This window comes from Peromyscus leucopus, unplaced genomic scaffold, assembly GCF_004664715.2.
Source record: "Peromyscus leucopus breed LL Stock unplaced genomic scaffold, UCI_PerLeu_2.1 scaffold_374, whole genome shotgun sequence".
Taxonomy (NCBI): Eukaryota; Metazoa; Chordata; class Mammalia; order Rodentia; family Cricetidae; genus Peromyscus; species Peromyscus leucopus.
Window position 1 is genome coordinate 43103 of NW_023505260.1, and position 23403 is coordinate 66505.

The following is a 23403-nucleotide window of genomic DNA, read 5'->3' on the forward strand; positions in this document are numbered from 1 at the left end:
TAAGGTTTTAGTAAAGGATATGGCTTTTTGTTAAGATTTATTTTATTTCTAATAACGTGTATATATGTGGGGGGAGGAGGGAGAGACACTTTTGGAGGCCAGAGGCATCAGACACCTTGGAGCTGGAGTTACAGGCTGTTGTTGTAAGCCACCTAATGTAGTTTTTGTTGGGAACCAAACCCAGGTCCTTCTGTAAGAGTAATAATACAAGCTCTTAATTACCAAGCTACCTTAGTATTTTATTCTTAACCAAATCGTGTACAAATTCACTTCCAGGTGATCAAAAAGCTACAGGATTATAATCAAGATATAATGGGGCAAATAGAGGAACAATCAGAAGTAGATAAAAACAATTAGGAAAGAAAAGTACTCTTGTCACTGCTTAGAAATAAAGCAAAAGAGCAGCTAGGGATCTTAAAGTGACCACAACACTAAAAGGAAAACTGACAGCAACAAAACAAAAAAACCTAATTCATGCCTCAAAACAAAACTTGTACATAAAAAGGAAAAAAAATCATATTAACCACACTTACATAGCCATAGTATTAGTGCTGACTTAACACAAAAGCGTATTACAGAGAAAGAGTAGTAGGAAGGCTGAGTAGGGACAGGGCTGTTGTCTATCTTATACAAATGACTGCAGTAGAAGGGAGGAACAAGTTTTTTTTTTTTTGTTAAGCTGCCTTTTCCTTGGGACTTTGGCTTTTCTTGTAGTTCTTCTTTACTCTGTTATGGCTGATGGTACTAGATCAGTAGTTTCTGCAGCGATATTCTGTCCTGGAAATAGGGAAGGTCCTGAGATCTCAAAAATATGTTGCTTTCTTTCCATTGTTCAGATACTTTCTTGTGTTATTTAGATTTAGTATTCAGATACTGTTTCTTGTGTTATTTCCAGGAATTTTTTGGTTGTAAGAATTACGACTTGGGAGGATTGAAGCCATTTAATTTTTATTGAACTCAAAGTTTTTCCTTGACTTTGTTGGTGCTCAGAGTTTGCAAAATGAAAATTTTAGCTGAAAGCTATTTATTATACCATGTTAATGAACACAAGTCTTAAAGAATGTCAAATTGATAAGCTGAGTGTAGTGGCTCATGGTTAAATTCTCAAGCACTCTGGAAGCTGAGGTAAGAGAATCTTTGAGTCCAAGGCTAGCCTGGGCAACATAGCTAGAAAAAAAAGTCATAGGAAAATCTTAATTTAAAATTTTTCATTTCTGCTTTTAGAATTTATTTCTTTGAGGAAAAACCTTACTATTATCTATCTATCTATCTATCTATCTATCTATCTATCTATCTATTGTTTTTGGAGTCAGGGTTTCTCTATGTCTCCCTGGCTGTCCTGGAACTCACTCTGTAGATCAGACTTGAGTTCAGGGCTCCCCTTGCCTCGGTCTCCCCAATGCTGGGTTTAAAGGTATGCACTGCCATGCCTGGCTGAAAAACTTAATTCTTTTATAAGGCCATTAATCCTATTCATGAAAGATCAGCTCTCATATCTTTATCACCTCCTATAAAGCCTCTAACTTTTGCTACTATTACATTGGGGATTAATTTTTATTTTAAACTAACATTTTCCCCCTTTCATTGAAAGTAGATTCTTTTCTCATAAAATATATTCTGATTACAGTTTCCCTTCTCAGTTTCCTCCATTTCCTTCCCACTTCCCTTCCCATCTGGATTCACTCCCTTTCTGTCTCTCATTAGAAAAGAACAAGCTTCTAAGAGGTAACAATAAAACATAACAAAATAAAATATAAATAAAATAAAAACCATCACATCGAAGATGGACAAGGCAACCCAACAGAAGGAAAAGAGCCCAAGAGAAGGCTCAGGAATCAGAGACCCACTCATTCACACACTTGAGAGTCCCATAAAAAACGCTAAATTGAAAGCTAGAATATATATTCAGAGGACCTGGTGCAGACTTGCAGGCCTTATGCATGCTGCTTCAGTCTCTGAGTTCATGTGAGCTTTGCTCATGTTGATTTAGAGAGACTTGTTTTCTTGGTGTCCTCTATCTTGTACACTCATTACAATCTTTGGGCCTCCTTGTGCAGGATTCCCTGAGCTCTGAGGAGAGGAATTTGATTGGAGACATCCACTGGGGATTAAAGTTTAACAAATGGATTTTGATAGTTATATTCAGATACAAACACAAATTAGTAAATGTAATTTTATTTTTTATTTTTTTAAAGGAATTGTAACAGGAAAAACCATTTAAATAGTTTAATACTGGCTAAAAAATTTCAAACATAATAAAAAAATAACATGTTAATAATTCACATTCAGAGGGTTCAGCGGACTCCAGGTAGATTAAATTCAAAGAGCTGCAAATTAATATACATTACAGTAAAACTACCAAAAGAGAGAATCTTTAAAGGAACAACAACAAAATAGCAACTCATCACATACAGAATTAAAAAAAAAAAAAAAAACTTGATTCCTTTATCAGACACCATGGCAGCTAGAAACCAGTGGGATGACACATTAAAACTGTTGAGAGGAAAAGATGGCCAGCCAGAAAGTCCATATTCATGCACTTACTTGGATTCTCAGGACTCATGTCTTATTTACTCACCTTACCCTAGTTTTTTGGCCTGTACTATGATTTTTATAGAATGTGAAATTTGACTGTGTCCTTAAGCTTCCCTCTCTGTTTTGATAGTCTTTTGTATCCAGGAGAGTAATTACCCACAAAAGCAAACCCTGGCTCTATCATAACAGCATCACTTCCCAATCCTTCAGCTCTTTCTCTTCAGATTTAATCACCACATCTCACTGTCAATGACTGGTATTTGTTTTTTTGTTCCTCCCTTCTACTGCAGTCATTTGTATAAGATAGACGACAGCCCTGTCCCTACTCAGCCTTCCTACTACTCTTTCTCTGTAATACGCTTTTGTGTTAAGTCAGCACTAATACTATGGCTATGTAAGTGCAGATTTCCCTTTCAGTATGTTAGACAAGGGTTTTATTGTTACCTTCTGGTTTTTTGTTTGTTTTGGTTTTTGTCTGATTGCAAATGAGAAATCTGCCATCCTTCAAATTAGTGTTCCCCTATAAATAATGAAGCATCTCTGCCTGGTCACTTTCAAGAATCTTTTTGTCTCTGCTTTTCAGAAGTTTAATTATTAGGATATTGGTGCTGGTATTTTCAGTTTTGTTTTATTTCATGTTCACTTGCCTTTCTGTATCTGTGTAATCAGTTTCAACAAATTTGAAAAGTTTTCAGCCACTGTTACATTGAATACTTTTTGAATCTTAATATCCCCCCATTTTCCAAAACTCTGAAAATAATCTTAGCTCATTTGTTTTATTATATAGGTCCTTGAGGCTATATTCACTTGTTTTTCACTAGTTTTATGTCAATTTGACAGAAGCTTCAGTCATTTAGGAAGAGAAAACATCAATTGAGAAAATGTTCCTAACAGATCAGTCTAAGGGCAAGCCTATAGGACAATGTCTTAAGTAGCCCATTTTGGTTGGTGCCATCCCAAAGTAGGATCTCCCATGGATGTATAATAAAGCAGGCGGAGCAAGTGTGAGGAGCAAGTGTGAGAAACAGCCAGTAAGCAGCACCCCTCTATGGCCTCCTGCCTCCTGGATCCTGCCCTGACTTCCCTCTGTGATGGACCCTTACCTGAAAGTGTAATATAAAATAAAACCTTTCGTCCCCAAGTTGCTTTTGGTTATAGTCTTTATCACAGAAATAGAAACCATAACTAAAACACACATGAAACAAAATAAAATAGCAGGCTTAAACTCTTAAGTATAAATGAACTAGAGACACTAATTAAAAGAGACAGGAAGAGTTAATTTTTTGTTTTGTTTTTGTTTTTCGAGACAGGGTTTCTCTGTGTAGTTTTGCTCCTTTCCTGGAACTCACTTGGTAGCCCAGGCTGGCCTCGAACTCAGAGATCCGCCTGCCTCTGCCTCCTGAGTGCTGGGATTAAAGGTGTGCACCACCACCGCCCGGCGAGTTAATTTATTTAAGTGTCTAACAACATACACTCTGGGCAAAAAATTACTTCCAATGACAACACAAGTAAGTTCAAAGAAAAAAATATATACCAGAGTGGGAAGTATAGCACAGTGGCAGAGTGCTTGCCTAACTTATGCAAGGCCCTGGCTTCTACTGCCAATACACACAAAAAAAAGGGAAAAAAATACTACATAAAAATTAAGTATTTTAAAAGGCAAAAGTGTCTATAATAAGAGAAAGTAGACAGCAGAGCAGGGGAAATCACCAATAAAACAAAGGGAGACATTAAATACTGACAAAAGGATTAACACATCAAAAGACATGGGTATGTATGTAATGACAGAACCTCAAAGTACAGGAAGCAAACACAAATCCACAATTACAGATGAAGACATCCAAACCACATACTGAACAATTCATAGAAACATTGGACAGCAAACCAGCAAGGACAGAGAAGAACTAAACACAATCAACCAACATCATCTGTCATGTGGGTTTACACATGAGAGTAGAATACATATTCAAGCACCCAGGAATATTCGCAAATAGAAAACAAAATATCCCAAATCATAAAACAAATGACAGCAACTGAAAGAGAATGAAATTATACACAGTAAAATGTCTTGACCACAATGGATGTAAACTAAAAAATCAGTAATAAGGCAAAGAGAAAAAAAATCTCCAAATATTCATAACCTAAACAAGCTGTTAATACTCCAGGGCTCAAAAAGATCTGAAATCTCGGGAGAAATTTAAAACATCATAAAACTGAATGAAAACTGCTACAGAATATGTGCTTCACATATTCTGTAAGCTGTGAGCTAAAAGTAGTGCCAAAGTAGTGCTTAAAGGTAATATGCTAACACTGTAACATCAAACAAAATAATCTAAATTCCTAGCTTAAGAAGAGAGATGAGCCGGGCGGTGGTGGTGCCTTTAATCCCAGCACTGGGAGGCAGAGGCAGAGGCAGCGGATCTCTGTGAGTTCGAGGCCAGCCTGGTCTCCAACACGAGTTCCAAAAAAGGTGCAAAGCTACACAGAGAAACCCCGTCTCGAAAAACCAAAAGAGAGAGAGAGATGAAGAAAAGACCCTGAAATGTCTTTTAGTGTCATAAATGAAACTAGGGATCACTACAAATATAAAATTGCCATTGAAAGGACAATAGAAAAATAATAGGAATAATTCTATGTTCCTAGATAACAAACCCAATAATTTAGAAAATTCCCCTAAAAGTACAAACTACCAAAACTCAGCAAAGATGGCAATCAGAAAGTCCGAGAACTATTACAGGTGAATTCCTAATAGCTTCAAAAAGGGAAACTTACATAATTTCACTGAAAAATTAAATTAAAACCTATTTCACACATTTTCATTCAGAAATAAAGGAAAACATTTCCCAACTCATTTTCTGGAGGACAGTAGCTGTCGGCAGCTGTAAGTTTGCTGCCTTAATCTTAAATGCCCTTTTTTGTCCTGTCCCGGTTAAATTGTTTGTGTGAAAAATGTGCAGTTGGGTTCCCGAGGGTGCTGGGATCAGTTCCCCTGTGGTTTTTCCTGTTTGGAAAATAGTGTCCAGCTTGCCTCCAGATACAGGGTAACCATTCCTTGACCCCTGCTGTTGGAGGGGTAAATAAATAAGCCCATGTTGGTAAGAATAAAGAGAGCTGCTTCCCTGACAAACTGAAACTGGGTATCTAGAGTACTGTTTAACCTCGGTGTCCCTAGCCAGATTTTGTGCTCCAGCTGGGCAGGTCGTGGCAAGTAGTAACCTGATACCAAAGCTACACAAATGCTATCCCAAACTATAAACCAAAAATATAGAAATTCAACAGAATTCATCCTCCTCATGATCACAGACAGAAAACTCAACAAAAAATTAGCAAATGTAACTCAACAAGGTACAAAATGAAGTATATGTGAAGACCAACTGAGTTTTATTCTGGGTATGTAAAGCTGGTTCAGCATTTATCACACCAACAGACTAAAGAAAATGGTAAAAATCACATCAAATGACCCACTTTAAAAAAGGCATTCAACAAAATCCAACTTTCATGAGAAAAATTCCTGCACAGTTAAAAGCAGGGTAAGGAGAATAGATACAAGAACTTTCTCATCTCAACTATATAAACTGCGTCAAACTAGCATAAGCTGATTTTTTTTTTAATACAGCCTCAGCAGTAAAGGTGCCTGTCACCAAGCCTGACAACCTGAGTTGGATCTCCAGGATCTACATCGTAGAAAGGAGAGAACCAACTCAACTCCCATAAACCATCCCCTGATCTGCACACATGTGCCCACACACAAGCACACAGAATAAATGTAATTTTAGAGATTTTTTAGTTCTACCACATATTTTACAACAAATACCTGAATTTTTCCCTCTATCTTCAAGAACAAGGAAAAGATGTCCACTGTCTCTATTCTTATTCAACACAGTACCTACTAGAAACGCTAAGTCACTGCAATGAAGCAAGAATAATACATTGAAAAAGGTTAGAAAGGAAAAAATAAAACTTTAATACTTACAGGTAACATGAGTCTCTACTTAGAATATCACACAAGGAATATTTAATAATAATAAAATTTACTAGGATAAATGTGTGATCAAGGTTACTATACAAAATATAAATTATATATATATATAACACACTAGGGTGGGGAGATGGTTCAGTTGGTAAAAAAAAAGGGTCTGCCATGTAAGCACAACTGGCTAGCCAGTCTACACAAATCCATAAAGTGTCTCAAAAACTAAAAGACTAAAAGTGTCTCAAAAAGACATCCTGACATCAACCTCTGTCCTCCACAAGTGCCTGCATGAGTAGGCACACACATGTACACAAAACAAATAATTTAATATAAAATTTAATACATCAGGGATGAGGGGTATGGTTCAGTGACAGAGCAATTACCTACTATGCATGAGGTCCTAGGTTTGATGCCCAGCCAAGAAACACACACACAACATCCACACTCACACACACACAAAATTTTTTAAAAACTTTAGATTATCAATCACAGTTTCACAGTTGGAGTAAGTATAAATTGTGGTCTTCATTCAGATCTACTTGTTTCAAGAGGAAATGAAACACTTAGGTATAATTTAACAAAATACTCATCGAATAAGTCACAAGAACCTAATTAAATGAAAACTCACCTCAAACTTGTGGAAATGGAAAGACAACATAGTAATTCCTATGATATATAGTTACTGTATTCATATCAACTTTTTTTTATCATTTTTAGTGCATTTAGGGTGTATGCCTTAGGCACATATATGAAGATCATAAGACAACTTTCAAGAGCTATTTTTTTCCTTCACCATGTGGATCTTGGGGATCTAACGTAGGTCATCAGGTTTGGTAGCAGGCGCTTTACCACTGATGAGCCACCTCATAGGCCCTCAGCTTATTTTTAAATGAATACAGAACAATTATTTATTTCTGAAGAGGCCTCGGTCTAGCTAAAACAATACTGACAAGAATAAGTGCTAAGAATTACAATATTTGATATTACAGCTTAGATTTAGCTATCATAATCATACTAATGGAAGAACAGATATATGAACAAATAATATAGAATATAGCACCAGAAGAATAAGACTCTAAATTATGTCTAACTAATTTTTGACAGATACAAGCAATTAGATGAAAAGAATATCGCCTTTTTTAACAAATAGGGGTGGAGTAACTAACATATTACAACAAAAATAAAATAACTTCAACCTAAGCTCACATCTTATTCAAATATAAACACATAAAAAAAGATATTTATTATAAATTTTAGAGCTGGGGCTCACTGGAGAGAAGAGCTTACTGACAAATATGAGGAGCTGAGTTCTGGACTGCATACCCACATAAAACCACACCACAGAGGTACTCACTTGTAACCCCAATGCTGGGGAGGTGGGGTGACACTGTTGGGGCTTGCTGGAACCACGCAGCCTGGGGGGGGGGAGCACTCTAGATACAGTGAGAAATTCTTTCTCAAGGGTACAGTACAGTACAAGAACCCTCAGGCTGAGGGCATTGGTTTAGCCAGAGATAGAATGCTTGCCCAGTATACACCAGTCTCTAACTTTTATCTCCAGCATTTCCAAAAGACACTTAAACAGCTCAAAGCCAAATAGTGAAAAAGAAAACTATCCAAGTAAGAAACAGGGAAACACTCAAATAATGTTTCACCAAAAAAAGATACACAGATGAAAAATAATATGATAGACATTGCCAGGTATGTGGTGGCACACAACTGTAATACAGCATAAGTGGCTAGAGCAGGAAGAAGTGGTGTGGGGGTGGGGGGTAGGGGTGGGATGGGACATGACACTGAGAGAAGACTCAATGGTGTATTAAGTCTTCCATAGAACCTGAGCTTGGTTCCCAGCACCCACATGGCAGCTCACAACCATCTGTAACTCAATAGTTCCAGAGGATACACCACCTTCTAACCTCTGAGGGCACTGCATATACACAGTACACAGAAATACACAGACACCCATACACATAAAATAAAATAAATATTTTTTTAAAACATATGCAACTACCAGCATCTGTACTGGGAGGCAAAAGCAGGATCTCAGAGTTCGAGGCCAACCTAATGCTACACAGTGAGTTCCCAGGACTGCTAGAGCTACATAGTGAGACCTGTCTCCAAAAAGTTCTTAACTATAACTTCCTAGCAATTATATTCTTTTTCTAACTTACAATCTTCCAACTCTACCTTTATAGATAAACTATAATCAAATATAATCATAATACAAATCTACATTTAAACAATACCAAGCAGTAAAAAACTTTCAATGGATCAGAAAGTAACTAAAACTAATGCCAAGTGATTCTTTTGTAACACCCAATTGCCTAACATCAGTAGTGTATCTATCCATTTAAATGTGACATTTCTTTTTTTTTAAAGATTTATTTATTTATTATGTATACAGTGTTCTGTCTGCATGTATCCCTGCCACCAGATCTTATTACAGATGGTTGTGAACTACCATGTGGTTGCTGGGATTTGAACTCAGGACCTCTAGAAGAGCAGCCAATGCTCTTAACCTCTGAGCCATCTCTCCAGCCCAATGTGATATTTCTTATCCATGCACATCTTAGAAATCATTTGGCTTTGGGCCATTCTGGAAGATTGCTCAGAAGGTTAAAAGTGATAGATATGCAACCCTGATAATCCAAGTTTGACACCACAACCCACATAAAACCAGATACATCTGCAATCTCAACATTCCTAAAGTGAAATGGGAGACAGAGACAGGAGATGAACCCAGAAGGTCCCAGGACAGCTAGCCTGAGTATACACGTAGCACAGCAGGAAAAACAAAGAAAAACCTTGCCCAACAAGGCAGGAGACAACCAATTCCCAGTGTTGTCATCTAATGTTCAGAGGATCATGCGTGCCGAGGAGAGAATTCATTAATATAGAGAATTCAGTATTAGTTGGGCCCTATAAAACAAAGGGTTAAGAACTTAGAAAAAGCAAAGTGCCAACATTCTAGCCCTAAATTGCTAATTTGTGATGAAAACCAAAGTATCTTTCAGTGAAATAAGTAATACAGTAAGCCGGGCCGTGGTGGCGCACTCCTTTAATCCCAGCACTCGGGAGGCAGAGCCAGGCGGATCTCTGTGAGTTCGAGGCCAGCTGGGCTACTAAGTGAGTTCAGAGGAGGCGCAAAGCTACACAGAGAAACCTTGTCTTGAAAAACAAAAAAAAAAAAAAGAAAAAAGAAAAAGAAAAAAAAAAAGTAATACAGTAAGAGAACTGTACCTTTTTCAACTAATCAAGAATGCAAACTTATTTTCTCCTTTCTGTAATAAAGAATAAAACATGAAAATGGCCAGGCAGTGGTGGCGCATGCCTTTAATCCAGCACTTGGGAGGCAGAGCCAGGCGGATCTCTGTGAGTTCGAGGCCAGCCTGGACTAACCAAGTGAGTTCCAGGAAAGGAGCAAAGCTACAGAGAAACCCTGTCTCGAAAAACCAAAAAAAAAAAAAAAACATGAAATGAATGACTCTCACAATACAAGATATTAAGTAGCAACAACTATGGCTACTTCTATACACACACACACCCAAGAAATGACTCAAATTAGTATTTATGAAACCTGGTAATCACACAATAAAATCAAAATATAGAGGCAAAAATCACCAATTATTCCAATTGGAGAGTTTTAGCATATGTTAAACAATTGTTATCTTAAGTAAAATATATGAACCACATTTTCAATTATGAACTGTACATTCTGAAGCATTTCTACACTCAATACACATTAAAAGAACATAAGAAAAATTTCAAAAACCAAAATAACAAAAATCACCAAACCAATCCCAATGAAATCTCACTATGTGAATGACAACTCTGAAACCAACACAATTCAAAATAAGTATTTTCTTTTTTTTTTTTTCTTTTTTCTTTTTTTTTTTTTTTTTTTTTGGTTTTTCGAGACAGGTTTCTCTGTGTAGCTTTGCGCCTTTTCCTGGAACTCAACTTGGTAGCCCAGGCTGGCCTCGAACTCACAGAGATCGCCTGGCCTCTGCCTCCCGAGTGCTGGATTAAAGGCATGCGCCACCACCGCCCGGCTAAAATAAGTATTTTCATATGGCAAGGAATAAAACTAACAGAACAGTTTAATAAAACATATACACTGTGATCTCAAATATGTAAGGGGAAATGCAACACAATTATGTTCATGTTTGTGATGAAATACTATGAAATGTTACCTAGCAAACTTTCTAGCAGCTGCTGTGAAAACAGTAAGTAAATTTTGAGAGGTAACTTAGAAAAAAAAAAAAAAAAAAGATTTTCTTTTTACTAATATCCTTTCTGTAACTTTTCAATGTTGCACTATGTGCAAATATACTTATTTGAAAAAGAAAAAAAAAAAACTGCATGAAGACACCTGAACATCAAAGACAGAATTGTGGCTGCAATAGGATAAGTAGATTTCAGATCTGAAGTGTTAGAAATGACACACTCTGGTGATTATTAGGGCTTAATATATTAAAAGTGGTGTTGTGACTATTCCAAGATTTCTGGATGACAGATGTGGTGTATGACATTTACAAAGGTAAAAAACATTTAAGACAATGGTAAATTCAGTTTGTCCATATTCGATGCCCTCAAAAAACTACCTATCAGGTAGACAGTCAAGTGTATATACAAGTTGGGACAGATTAAGTAAAAAGATCTAGACCAGAGCCTCCTTGCAGTGGAAACAAATGCAAAGCAGAAAAAGCAAACAAAAACCTTAAAGCCAAAAGTCTTCACGAGAGCTTTCAAACCTGCCTCCACCTCTTCTATCTCATAACTAAACCACAGTTTTAGTTTAAATTTAATTGTCTTTTCCTATACCACCTATCTTGTACTGAGCATCTTCCATTACAAGCTCAAAGCTAAACATACACTATTTTTTTCTCCGTAACACAAAATCCAAATAGCACACAGGAAATCTATTATCAATTCCATTTTACAGATAGGAAAACTGAGCCTCCGAAAGATGCTTGCCTAAGCATCACAGATTTGGTAGATGGCAGATTTCTACCTAAAATCTACATATTACTTACTATTTATCAATTAGTACTTAACACCTAGTGTATCCCCCCACCATCAGTAATATTACTATAAAACCAACTACTAGTTCTATCACTTCCCCTGATTCAAGAGTTCATTAAACTTATATCTAGAATAGCTATAATGCAGTTTAAACTATCCATAATAAATTTCTGAAAGTTCAAAGTTGCACCATCATTTGAGAGAGTTCATTGCACTCTACATATCTTTAATATCCTATTTACTAAAGAAAAAAAACAAAAAAAAGTAAAAGTAAAATATTTTATTTACTGTATTATATTCTCAGTCTGCTGTCCTCCAAACTGTAGCAAACAGAGGCCAGAAGTTGTCTCCAAAACTGATACTGATAGAAACTCCCCCCAACAATACAACAAGTGGTTCACAAATCATTGAAGTGGTTTTTCTAATTATCATATCTGAAAACCAAAAATCTAAAACATTTATTTTAATCACTATATCTTGAAAACGTATTTTCCCTAAATATAGAAACTATCTGAACAAACTTAAGCAACTAAGCCCCAAAGTCTTTGGGAAAATTATTTCTGTCACATACTACATAATAATAGTCTAACACAGAATACTACCACAGTATCAAAACACAAATCCATATAAACTCAGCTACCTATCTGATCTGCATTCTACTCATTTTCCAAGTAATTTATCTTCAATTCTTATACAGCAAAAGAGGGGAGGGGGCAATGGTCTTCGACAGAAAAATCATTTTTAGATGTTATTAAGAACATTATAGCCGGGCGGTGGTGGCGCACGCCTTTAATCCCAGCACTCGGGAGGCAGAGCCAGGCGGATCTCTGTGAGTTCGAGGCCAGCCTGGGCTACCAAGTGAGTTCCAGGAAAAGGCGCAAAGCTACACAGAGAAACCCTGTCTCGAAAAACCAAAAAAAAAAAAAAAAAAAAAAAAAAAAAAGAACATTATAGGGGCTAGAGAGATGGCTCAGAGGTTAAGAGCACTGACTGTTCTTCCAGGGGTCCTGAGTTCAATTCCCAGCAACCACATGGTGGCTTACAACCATCTGTAATGAGATTTGGCGCCCTCTTCTGTATACTTAATAAATAAATAAATCTTTAAAAAAAAAAAAAAAAAAAAAAGCCAGGCGGTGGTGGCGCACGCCTTTAATCCCAGCAACTCGGGAGGCAGAGCCAGGCGGATCTCTGTGAGTTCGAGGTCAGCCTGGGCTACCAAGTGAGTCCCAGGAAAGGCGCAAAGCTACACAGAGAAACCCTGTCTCGAAAACCAAAAAAAAAAAAAAAAAGAACATTATACACAATTACCTATGGGCTAAACGATGTCACTAATGTTGCAAACTTGCCTGCAAATAACAGAGGTAAGGAACAAGATACACATGAAACAAGATTGGCCAAGGATTGAAAACTGTCGAAGTAGTGATAGATGAATGTCACTTAGCTGATTGGTTGACCTCTATTTTTGAAAATAATGGAAATTTTCCTTAAAACTTAGTTTTCCCCATATAGGATATAATGTAATAAATGAAGCCTAAAAATAGTCCTTTGAAACAATTTCTTCCATTGTTCTAAGTTAGAAAGAACTAGATGATCTATATAATACCCTTAACCATAACAAAAGCCCAACCTTCTTCCTGAGAATAAACTGGGTAGCTCTACTATTTATACTACCACATGGAAAACAAATACTACCAGATAAAAACCCAAGAACGACAAGTTTGAAAGTGCTAAGCAAGCTTCCAAGGGAAGGAGGCAAACAACCAATAATTCTACACAGCTGTTACATCTATGATCCACAACAATGACCAGCACGGCAAGATATCTCTAAAGGTACAAGAGTGGCACTTGTATCTTGGTCATAACCAACAGCTGTTCTAATTGGACATAAGGCCTGCTCAACAAGGAGGGAAATAATGCCTGATACTAGAAAACCTACTATGGCTGGTGAGGCTGTGGACTCTTAAAAAAGAACCTAGTACTGCCACTTTCTTAAACCAATATTATCTCTAACCACATTCTAAATACTTAACTTTATACTCATGGGTAACTAACTGTATGTCTCACCATTATCAAAGACAGGTCTTTTTGCAGCAGAAACTATTACAAAATACTTCACTTGATCAAAATGCAGGGAACTGACTGTGGGTGCCTAGCTCCAATGGATACATCTACAACACAACCCCTACACCTCAGGCTCAGAGAATACAGAGGAAGAAGGGACAGAAAGATTGGCTGTAAGAACCAAAAGATGAGGATGTATGCAAGACAGTGTCTTCTATGACAGGGAAGCTTCACCCATGAAATAGCAACAATATGGCTGCCTAAACAAGACCAGCATAATGACAACACCAGGTGACATGCCAAACTGGATAAGGAAATTCTGAAAGGTACCCCCTAGATGAAAAGCAATAGACCACAGCTACTAAGAAAGAAAGAATCCATCTTCTCCAGGGATGAGATTCCTGATAGGTTATCTAACTCCTGAATGCATATAACATATGAGCAACACTAGATGAACTCAGCAGGTCTTTATTTATAAATTTATATAATATAGATATATAATAATTAAAGATAAGAGGCCATGAAGTTGAAAAAAGAGAGGACATGAGAAAAGTTGAACAGAGAGGGAGGGGAGAAATGGTGTCACTACAGTACCCATATATGATATCCTAAATAAAAAAAAAGTAATAATAAAACATGCTAAAAGAAGAAAATGGAGAATGAGTACAGTGACTATCACAAAGCCACCTAAATGCATGTGCATCTCCTGTCTGTGCTTCATTCGCTACTATTCCCCACCAAGTTCAGAAATATTCCAACTTGTCATGTAACAAAATGCAGTAAAGCACTTAAAAATGGTTTTGAACTATAAAAACAGAAATTTAAAGTTATCTTTAGTTTTTAAAAAATGCTGTAATATTCTCACAGTGCTGCATCATTTTTAAATGTCTCTAGTTTAAAAAAACAACCAGCCCTTGGGAAGATGCAGCAAGAAGATCCGAGTTCAAGGTCAGCCTGTACTACATAGCAAACTATGCTCAAAAGAAAGACAAGAGGGGTTGAAAATACAGCTCAGAAGTTAAAAGCACTTGTTCTTTCAGAAAATCCCAGCTGAGTTCCTTGCACCTATATAGTAACTAACAAGCTGTGACTCTAGTTCCAGAGGATCCAATGCCCTCTTTTGGCCTTCCAGGGTACTGGTACCTGTGTGGTATGCAGACACACCTGCAGTTAAAACACCCATACACATAAAATAAAAACAAGTCTAGCCCGGTGGTAGTAACACACGCCTTTAGTCCCAGCACTCAGGAGGCAGAAGCAGGTGGATCTCTGTGAGTTCGAGCCCAGCCTGGTCTATAGAAAAAGTTCCAAGACAGCCAGGGCTGTTAAACCAGAGAAACTCTGTCTTGAGAGAAAAAAAAAAAAGTATAATATTTTTTTTTAAAAAAGAAAGCTATCATATGGCTCTTGCAGAGGAACCAGGTTTAGTTTCTTGTGGTGGTATTCTAATTGTACTGAAATGTGATTTTGATTGTATGTTAATAAATAAAAGTTGCCCGGGGGTCAGAGCTATTAGAGCCATAGACAGAGCCATGGCAGTGGTGGCGCACGCTTTTAACCCCATAGATCTCTGTGTGTTCAGGGATACAGCCACCATTGGAGACATATGCCTTTAAGACCTGGGGAGCTGTACATACAGACAGTGACGAGGCAGTCACGTGTTTGGGTTTACAACCAATGAGAAGGCAGAATGACTATGAAACGACTTACACACAGGGAAATAGCTCTCTTTCGGAAAGCTAGGACCACAGCAGGAGGAAGGGTGAGATTTTAGCTCTGAGCTCTGACCTCTTGGCTTTCTCTTTTACATTGGTTCTGTGTTTCTTATTTATAAGACAGTTGGTTACATCTACAGTTTCTAACACCCACATCAGGCAATTCACAACTACTTGAATTCCAGCTCCAGGGGATCTGACACCCTCTTGTGGTCTTCAGGGACAATGCACTCATGTGAACAAACCGATAAACAGACACATACACACATAATTAAAAATAAAAATAAGGGACTCTAGAGACAACTCAGTCGTTAAGAGTATTGTTGCTCTTGCAGAGGATCCAAGTTCAGTTCCCAGCACCCACCTGGCAGCTCACAACCATCTGTAACTCCAGTTCCAGGGGATCCAATACACTCTTCTGACCTCTGAAGACACCAGGAACACATGTGGTGCACATATATACATGCAGGTAAAATAGTCATACATAAAATAAATAAATCTAAAAAAAAAATTCTTACATGAGAGAAATGAACTCTATAAAGTAAAAATTCAAAATCCATCTCCCCAGTTGTGTTCTGCACCCCAAAATAGTGATTACTTAACTACTTTGTGATTACCCTTCCAAAACCGTCAAAGATCTTTTAAGCTGGCAGACAAACTCATTTAAGAACCCAAAGATGCCAGGTGGTGATGGTGGTGGCGGCGGAGCACGCCTTTAATCCCAGCACTCGGGAGCAGAGGCAGGCGGATCTCTGTGAGTTCAAGGCCAGCCTGGGCTACCAAGTGAGTTCCAGGAAAGGCACAAAGCTATACAGAGAAACCCTGTCTGGAAAAAAAACAAACAAAAAAAAAGAACCCAAAGAAAAGTATATATTACTACAAGGAAAGGTCATGAGGTACATAACACATAGATCATCCTTTGAAGAGCTGAAAAAGCTAAAATCTGATTTTTAGATTATTTTCCTAAATAAAATTAAGAAGCAACCTGTTACTATCTAAACTGAGAATTAGTATCTCCAAGAAAAAACTCCCATCCTTTTAAGAGCCTTGTAATCTGTTAAACTGAACTTTATTACAAATGTTCAGAGTACTAGGCACTTTGCTTCTACCACTGATATTCATGGCCCAGTTATCCTTATGCTAATCCAGCCCCACTTACAAAATTTCAAGTTTAACATAGTGATATTCACATCACCTTCGTACCTGACCTACACTGACCACTTGAACTTGGTGTGCATTCAAATATTACCGTTATAACTTACAAACCAATATAGAAAGCATATGCAATTATGTCAAGTTTCAGTATGAATACATGACTATCAATTATGCATTCATTAAATAAACTCCATTAATTAAACAGTATGCAAATAATTACATGTAGGCCATAAGTAGCCGAATCATCATTTCAATTATTGGACGATGTGGCAGTTTTGTTTTCTTTTTAACATAAATCAGCTCCTTGGATACCACATTTCAAAAATATTAATAATGTACAGTGTTATCAGTCATTAACATCAATTTCAAAGAACTCAAAGCATCACTGAGTTTCAAAGCAAAAATGAACAAAAACCCCTTTCAAATATGCGGAACATTGGTAATATACATAAACAAAACCAAATGTTACATGATCTAAGTCAGAAGACTGCCAATTAAGTATGTGACCCAACATTCTACTCAAATAACCAAAATTTACCTCTAAATCAGTTTTTAACAACCTAAATTATGTAAAGGAGTCAAATGTTGCCTTGTCTTTTGTAACTGAGCCTGCAGAAAATCTATTGAATGAAAAAAACAGAAATTTAAAATTACCAGTTTACAGCCAAGCACTCTTATGGCTCACTCTTATAAATCCCAGTACTAAGGAGGCAGAAGCAGCAGGATTGCCTAGACGTCATCTGGGGCTAGAGTAAGACCCTGTCTCAAATAAACAAAACAAAACAAGGTCTACATATGTATTGCTGCAACTCTATTCTGTGACAGACATGTGAACATGTTCTGTAATCTCTTACAATAATTTCACTGCAGGGAACATACCAAAAAGTTTTAGCAAATATGTAGTAACTGAACAAAATTTTGTCCGAGCAATTGTGACTATAATTGTTTAGAAGATAATTTTCCAAACTAGAAAACATTTTTAGAAATCCATCAAATTAAAAATCTAATTCCCAAGCACAAGGTATATTTATTTATTTAGTGTGTGTGTATGTGGGGCAGGAGGTGAGTCAGTTCTTTCACTCCTCCATGTAGTTCGAAGGGATCAAACTCAAGACCTTTGGGTTGGCAACAAGTGCCTTTTCCTGATGAGTCACCTCCCCAGCCCTCATGATACTATTTCTATAACTACTTTTTCCAACCAAAACACTAAGAACTTTAGAACTGGAAATGAATATCCCCTTTAAGTCCTTACAAACAGAAAGTACACATTTGTTTTCACACATCACCAATAATCCAAATATTATAGCACAAAAAAGACACCTCTAAAACTAACCTAATTATTTCCTCATATATGCAAAACCAAGTTTAAGAAAATATATGCTTCAGTGGATCTTAAAACTATTTTCATTACCCACCCCCAAAAATAAAAATGACAAGTATTTTCTTAATATCACTTTAAGAATACATTCTTAATTTTTCAAATGATGAACAATTTATAATTCCTAAGTATTCTATAAAATCTTTCTATTAAAAGAACTATCAAAAAGAAATCCAACCAGAATACTTAAGACAAACTTAACAATACAATTGTTTAAAATAAACAACTATAGTGCCTGGAATATGGCTCAGTCAGTAATCACTTACTGCCAAGCCTGACCAGCTGGGTTCAATCCTGGTGACATAGGGAAAGGGGAGAACAAGGAGTCCTCTGACTTTCCATGGTGCTTGCTAGTGTGCCTGCTCTAGCCTGCATGCAAGCAGGCGTGTGTGCTCGCTCGCTGGCTCGCGCTCGCTCTCCCTCTCTCTCTCTCTCTCTCCCTCTCCCTCTCCCTCTCCAGCCTCCCTGCCCCACCACTTACATACTAAATGTGACAACAAAAAAGCTATGTATTTCATTTTAAATATTTGTCTTATTTTTAATTGTGTGAGCCTGTGTGTGGGCCTATGTGTATGTATGTGCATGTAAGGTACAGATGCCCATAGAGGCCAGAAAAAGATCATAGCCACTGAAGCTGGAGTTCTAAGAATATTTATTTGTAAGTTGTCCAATGTTGGTGCTGGAAACCAAACTCGGGTCCTCTGCAAAAGCAGTACTAGCTCTTAACTTCTGAGCCATCACTCCAGCTCCACAGTTATATATTTTAGTGATATATTACCTCACATACAAATAAGATACCCCAGATTGACAGAGCCACATTCCCAGGCCTCTACCATGTTATTACTCTAATGATACTACACAGTATTATCATACTTGCACTCTTTACTTTTCTTCTCTCTATATATGCCTAACTCAAATCCTTATCTAATTAAAAAGCATACCCCAAAAACTTTTCAAATCTGTAAAAAGAAGTCAGCATAGTTCATTTCTGCTAAAATGTTTCACTTAATTATTTCTCAGTAACTCCACTGTATTAAGAAAAAAAATAATTATTAGTGCTGGAGATATAGATGGCTCTGATCTCGCAGAGGTTCCAGGTTCAATTCCAAGGACCCACATGGCAATTCACAACTGCAGTTCTAAGGGATCAGAAGCTTTCTTTTGGGCTCATCAGTCACCACCCAACTGGTAGACAGACATACATACAGGCAAAACATCCACAGACATAAATAAATAATAATAATAATGAATAATTAAGTTATCCAAAAATTAAGGGTCAGCATTAAAGAGAAAACTTAAAGGTCATGCTATATTACAAGAATTCTAAAGCAAGCTCTAGTTCCTTACAGCCTTATTTAAGGTATTACTATAAAAAATACTGTATTAAATTTTTTAAATCCAAAGCACCATACTATATATCAAAGACAATCCTGCAAAGAAAACATCTTTCAATGACTCTAAGTAATGGAATATCACAAAAGAACGCAGAGTTCAGGAGAAATCACCTGAATACAGCAGCCTCACACAAGAAAAAGTAATAAGTTTGGGAACAAATAAAAAGCACTTATTTAATGGTTTTAGTTTTCCAAAACTTTTTAGACTTCTGTTTATAAAATGTGCACTTTAAAACTTTAAGGATACAATAAAAACACAAGGGAAAAAAATTTTCTGAAAACAAGTAAGAATGACTAAATTTCCACAAGAAAGGTAAAATATCTTTTGGCACAGACTAAATTTTTCTGGGAATAATGCAACAAAATTAATAGTTAAAAAAAGAATTCTAGGAATTATTCAATTTATTATGTGTTCAGTTAAACTGCCTGAACGCACCCAACACTTTTTTTAAAGAGTTACAAAGAAAATAATTCTGAAACCAACATAACTCAACATTCCACTCCCCAAACCTCAAGTCCAAAAGTATTGATTCTCAGGACACTCAAAGGATGGATAAAACTAAATAATTCAATATTTCTTTCCAAGGACTCTAGTTCACTCATTCTACTTAGAATCCAATTCAAACAGAAGAAAGGTTACGTTTTATGAAGCATAAATTTATATCACACATTTTACTGATATGTTCAGGCTAATAAGGACACAACCAAGATCCATGTGAGCGTTCAAAGGACATAATATAGAATGTTTCAGGCTGTTGGGTCCTGATCTAAGTAGCTAGGACCCTAAGGAGCACTGAGCCAAAACAAATGATTTTTTTTTTGCTCAAATATACTACTCAGTTTATCAAACTACCCTACACTTATAAAGTCATAATTCTTCCCAAAAATAAAATGAAGCTTCACAAATCGTTCATGTTTAAGATGGTACTTATTCAAATACCAGAAAAAAATAATTAGAAAATTTTGAAAATACTCAAATTTTAAAATGTTAACTGTAGGTTTCACTATTACAATATAATCCAATGTACACCACCCACTGTGATTCTGATTACAAGCATTCTAAGATATGAAATTATGAACTAGCACTTTACACATGCACATAAAACAGATTACACTTATTTCTTCATCACCATAACCAAAAGCAATAAATTTAGTCAAACTTTTCCAAATGAATTCTTCCTGCTAGCAACTTTACTAACCTAATGTAGACTAGCAATGTTCACTCCAAAATAAAATGGCCCTTCAATTTGAACACTTTAACTTTGGAATAACAACTCACAGTAATCTAGTCTTTGTACATAAAATACTTCAAATAGGTTGTGGGGAGCCTTAAAAACAGAGGACCAACAACTATTGACGCTTATATCATTTGAGAACCAGTCACTGTACATTTTTTTCCAGCGACAATTTTAAGTAAGCAAATTAATACCCACATTGTCAAAGTTTAATTCAAATGTTCTTACGGTTCAAAGAAACTGGACTTACTGAAAAGGATTATGTCTGTTTTGCTTTCTGGTCATTGTCTGCAGTCAAAACTTCTTATATTTAGATACTTTTAAACAAAAACGAATGTGATCACAGATTAAAAAAGCAATTAATGCCGCTAAACCAGGCAAAAAAAAAAAAAAATAAGGAGTAAAATAATCAACTTTTTAAAATGCTGTTAGGCTTTAGTCATCTTTCTTAAACTTCTCAATTGCAACAATAGAGCTAAGTGTCAAATGCAAAACCTAGAGATTTCCACCAAAGAAGAAAATGTCTAATGAATGCAACACCTATCATATACACTCCAAGTTTCAGGGTCCCTATTAACAAGAAAGCTTCCTAATACCATTCTAATCACACTTCGGTCAGGAAATATAAACTAAAGCAGACAGAACGAGACTCCAGCCTTTGTTCAATAGCTTACGATGGGTAACTAAATGTGCTACAGGTTGATAAGCATTTACCAGGCTTATGCACGCTGTTTCCAAGCTAGAGAAGGGTACAAAAAATCTGCATGCAAATAACCTATGGTAATTTTTATTAACCACGGAGCAACACACTCCAAAGGAGAGGCCTATTCTTCGATAGTATTTATTTCCATGTTTACCTCTCCTCCCTCCCCCAACCTCCCCCTTCACTTTCTCCTCCCACCCTGTCCCGCCATCTTGGGCCGATAGAAGCAGCCATTACTTAACTAAATGACAGTACCAACAACTTTCCACACAAATAAACAGAGACTACACCCCGAATCCTCCCCAACCGTCCCTGACAGACTCACAGGAAACGAAGCTCCAGAAAACGCACTCACATATAACTGTGGCAGATCTATGGCAGAAAGACCCAAAAAGTAAACAAGTCACCTAACTTCAGGTAAAGCACATAGCAATTGAGATACATGTCAACAACCCAATGCAAACTCTTCACCGACCTAAACTACGTACAACTTCCCCCATCAGGGAGCAGAGACAAGAAGCCATCCCAAAATGTTTGGGTAAGAGCAGACATCACGAACAGCCCGACTAAAGGAAGAGCCTAAAAACCAGGGGAGGTAACAAACCGAGAATTTAAGGAAATCTGCACCCGTTTATGATCTAAAGGGACCTCGGAGATCATCGGCCTAGCTCCCAAGGGCGGTAAAATCGGAAACAATTTGGTTGCCCCACATGAGCTCGGCCCAAAATGCGCTGCTGCCTCTGTTCCTCCGGTTCCAAGAGAAGTGATCTCTCAAGAGAGCAAGCGAGGCACCAAGGGGTGCGGGGAGCGCAGGGGCAGGAAAGAGTTTTCCAGAAGACCCTCGGCCGTCGTTCGAGGCCACAATGAGTGGTGACCCCGCCGCGGGGCCCGGGGCAAGCAAGCCTCTGGCCCGAGAGACCGGGTCCGCGCTCCGGCCCGCAGCTGCCTTACCTTGCCCAGTAGGGCCTTCATCCTGGCGCCATCTTCATGAAACCTCACGAACCCGAAGAGGCGGCTGCGGAGAGACACACACGCGGCTCGTTAGTGCTCCTGCAACGCCGCCGACCGGTCCCTGCCAGAGCCCGAGGCCCCGGCGTCGGCGCGGCGCCGAAAGCGCCTAGCCGAGGTGCCCGCCCCACCGCCACCACGGACGAGCCACGCTCCGGCCTCCGCGGAGAGCGGCGCCTGCCTGTCCCGAGCCGCCCCGGCCGGTGCCCGCACCCCGTACCTGTCCAGTCCGCCGAGCGCCTCCCTCTCCTCAGCTGTCAGGCTGGGGGACGCCTCTTCGCTCTCGCCGCTCGCTTTTCCCGCCGCCATTTTCTTTTCCTCATCACCGAAAGCGGCGGCGGCGGCGGCGGCGGCGGTAGCGAGCGACACTCCGCAGGATTTCATGGAAACGCAGCGAATTCACAACTCCAACGCCGACACCCCCCCTCCCCGGGCCGGGGCCCGCAACGACGCTCCCAATCTCCGCACGGGACCGGCACACCAACTTTATCTCTGCCTCCTCCTCCGCCGCGAAAGGCGGCGGAAAAATCCCAACGCGGTAGAGGTGAAGGCAGCGGCAGCAGGGGCTATGGAGCCACTGGGTCGGTAGCGGCGACGGCTCGGCTGTAGGGTCACATCGCGGGGGCGGGAAGGGGGCAGCCACAGGCAGGGACGGCGGGAATGGCCGGAGAGCGCGGGGATCGGGAGCTCTGGGGGGATTCGTAGGAGACACAAACTTCCCCGGCACCAGCACAAAGTTGTTGTAATTGTGTCACACAGCGAACCCCACGCCGCCGCCGTGACCCCCCCTCCCTGCCCGGCTGCTGCAGCCAATCGAAGCAAGCCACTCGCTTCACGTGACCTTTGTTGACTCGCGTCAGCCGTGGCTCCACTCAACTTGCTAGCTGCTTTAGGCCCGCCCACCGAGGCCGCCACAGACCCGGGAGCGGGATGCTCGCCCGTTCTAGTCGGTGATTGGCTGGTGGGCGCGTCTATCCTGAGAAGGGTTGTCACTGAGTGGGGGCAGCCGGTTAGGTTGTGCTACTTAAATACACCGGCAGAGAATGGAGGGTCCGGGCGGTGTCGCCTCGGGAGCCGTGGCGGGCTCGGGAGGGGGAGGGGAGAGCTCGGGCAGGGCGAGGTCCGGCACCGCCTGCGGCGGGTGTGTGCGAGGATGCTACGGACAGTCTCTGGCTGCCCGGAAGCCTTGGGGTGGGCCGAGACTGTGGCTTCGGTGGT

The 23403-nt window shown here is 38.8% G+C and overlaps 1 protein-coding gene across 1 annotated transcript in view; it reads right to left on the bottom strand.

Moving 5' to 3' along the window:
- LOC119086144 (lysine-specific demethylase 6A-like) overlaps window positions 1-22965 on the bottom strand; it is a gene marked incomplete at its 3' end in the record, with an annotated part of 53665 nt that extends 30700 nt beyond the window's left edge. The window contains exons 1-2 of the mRNA XM_037201925.1: window positions 22406-22965; window positions 22129-22192 (exon numbers count right to left, since the gene is read on the bottom strand). Coding sequence (XP_037057820.1) covers window positions 22129-22192; window positions 22406-22569 — 228 coding nt within the window. The remainder of the gene's footprint in view (window positions 1-22128; window positions 22193-22405) is intronic.
- Between the last annotated feature and the right edge of the window lie 438 nt (window positions 22966-23403).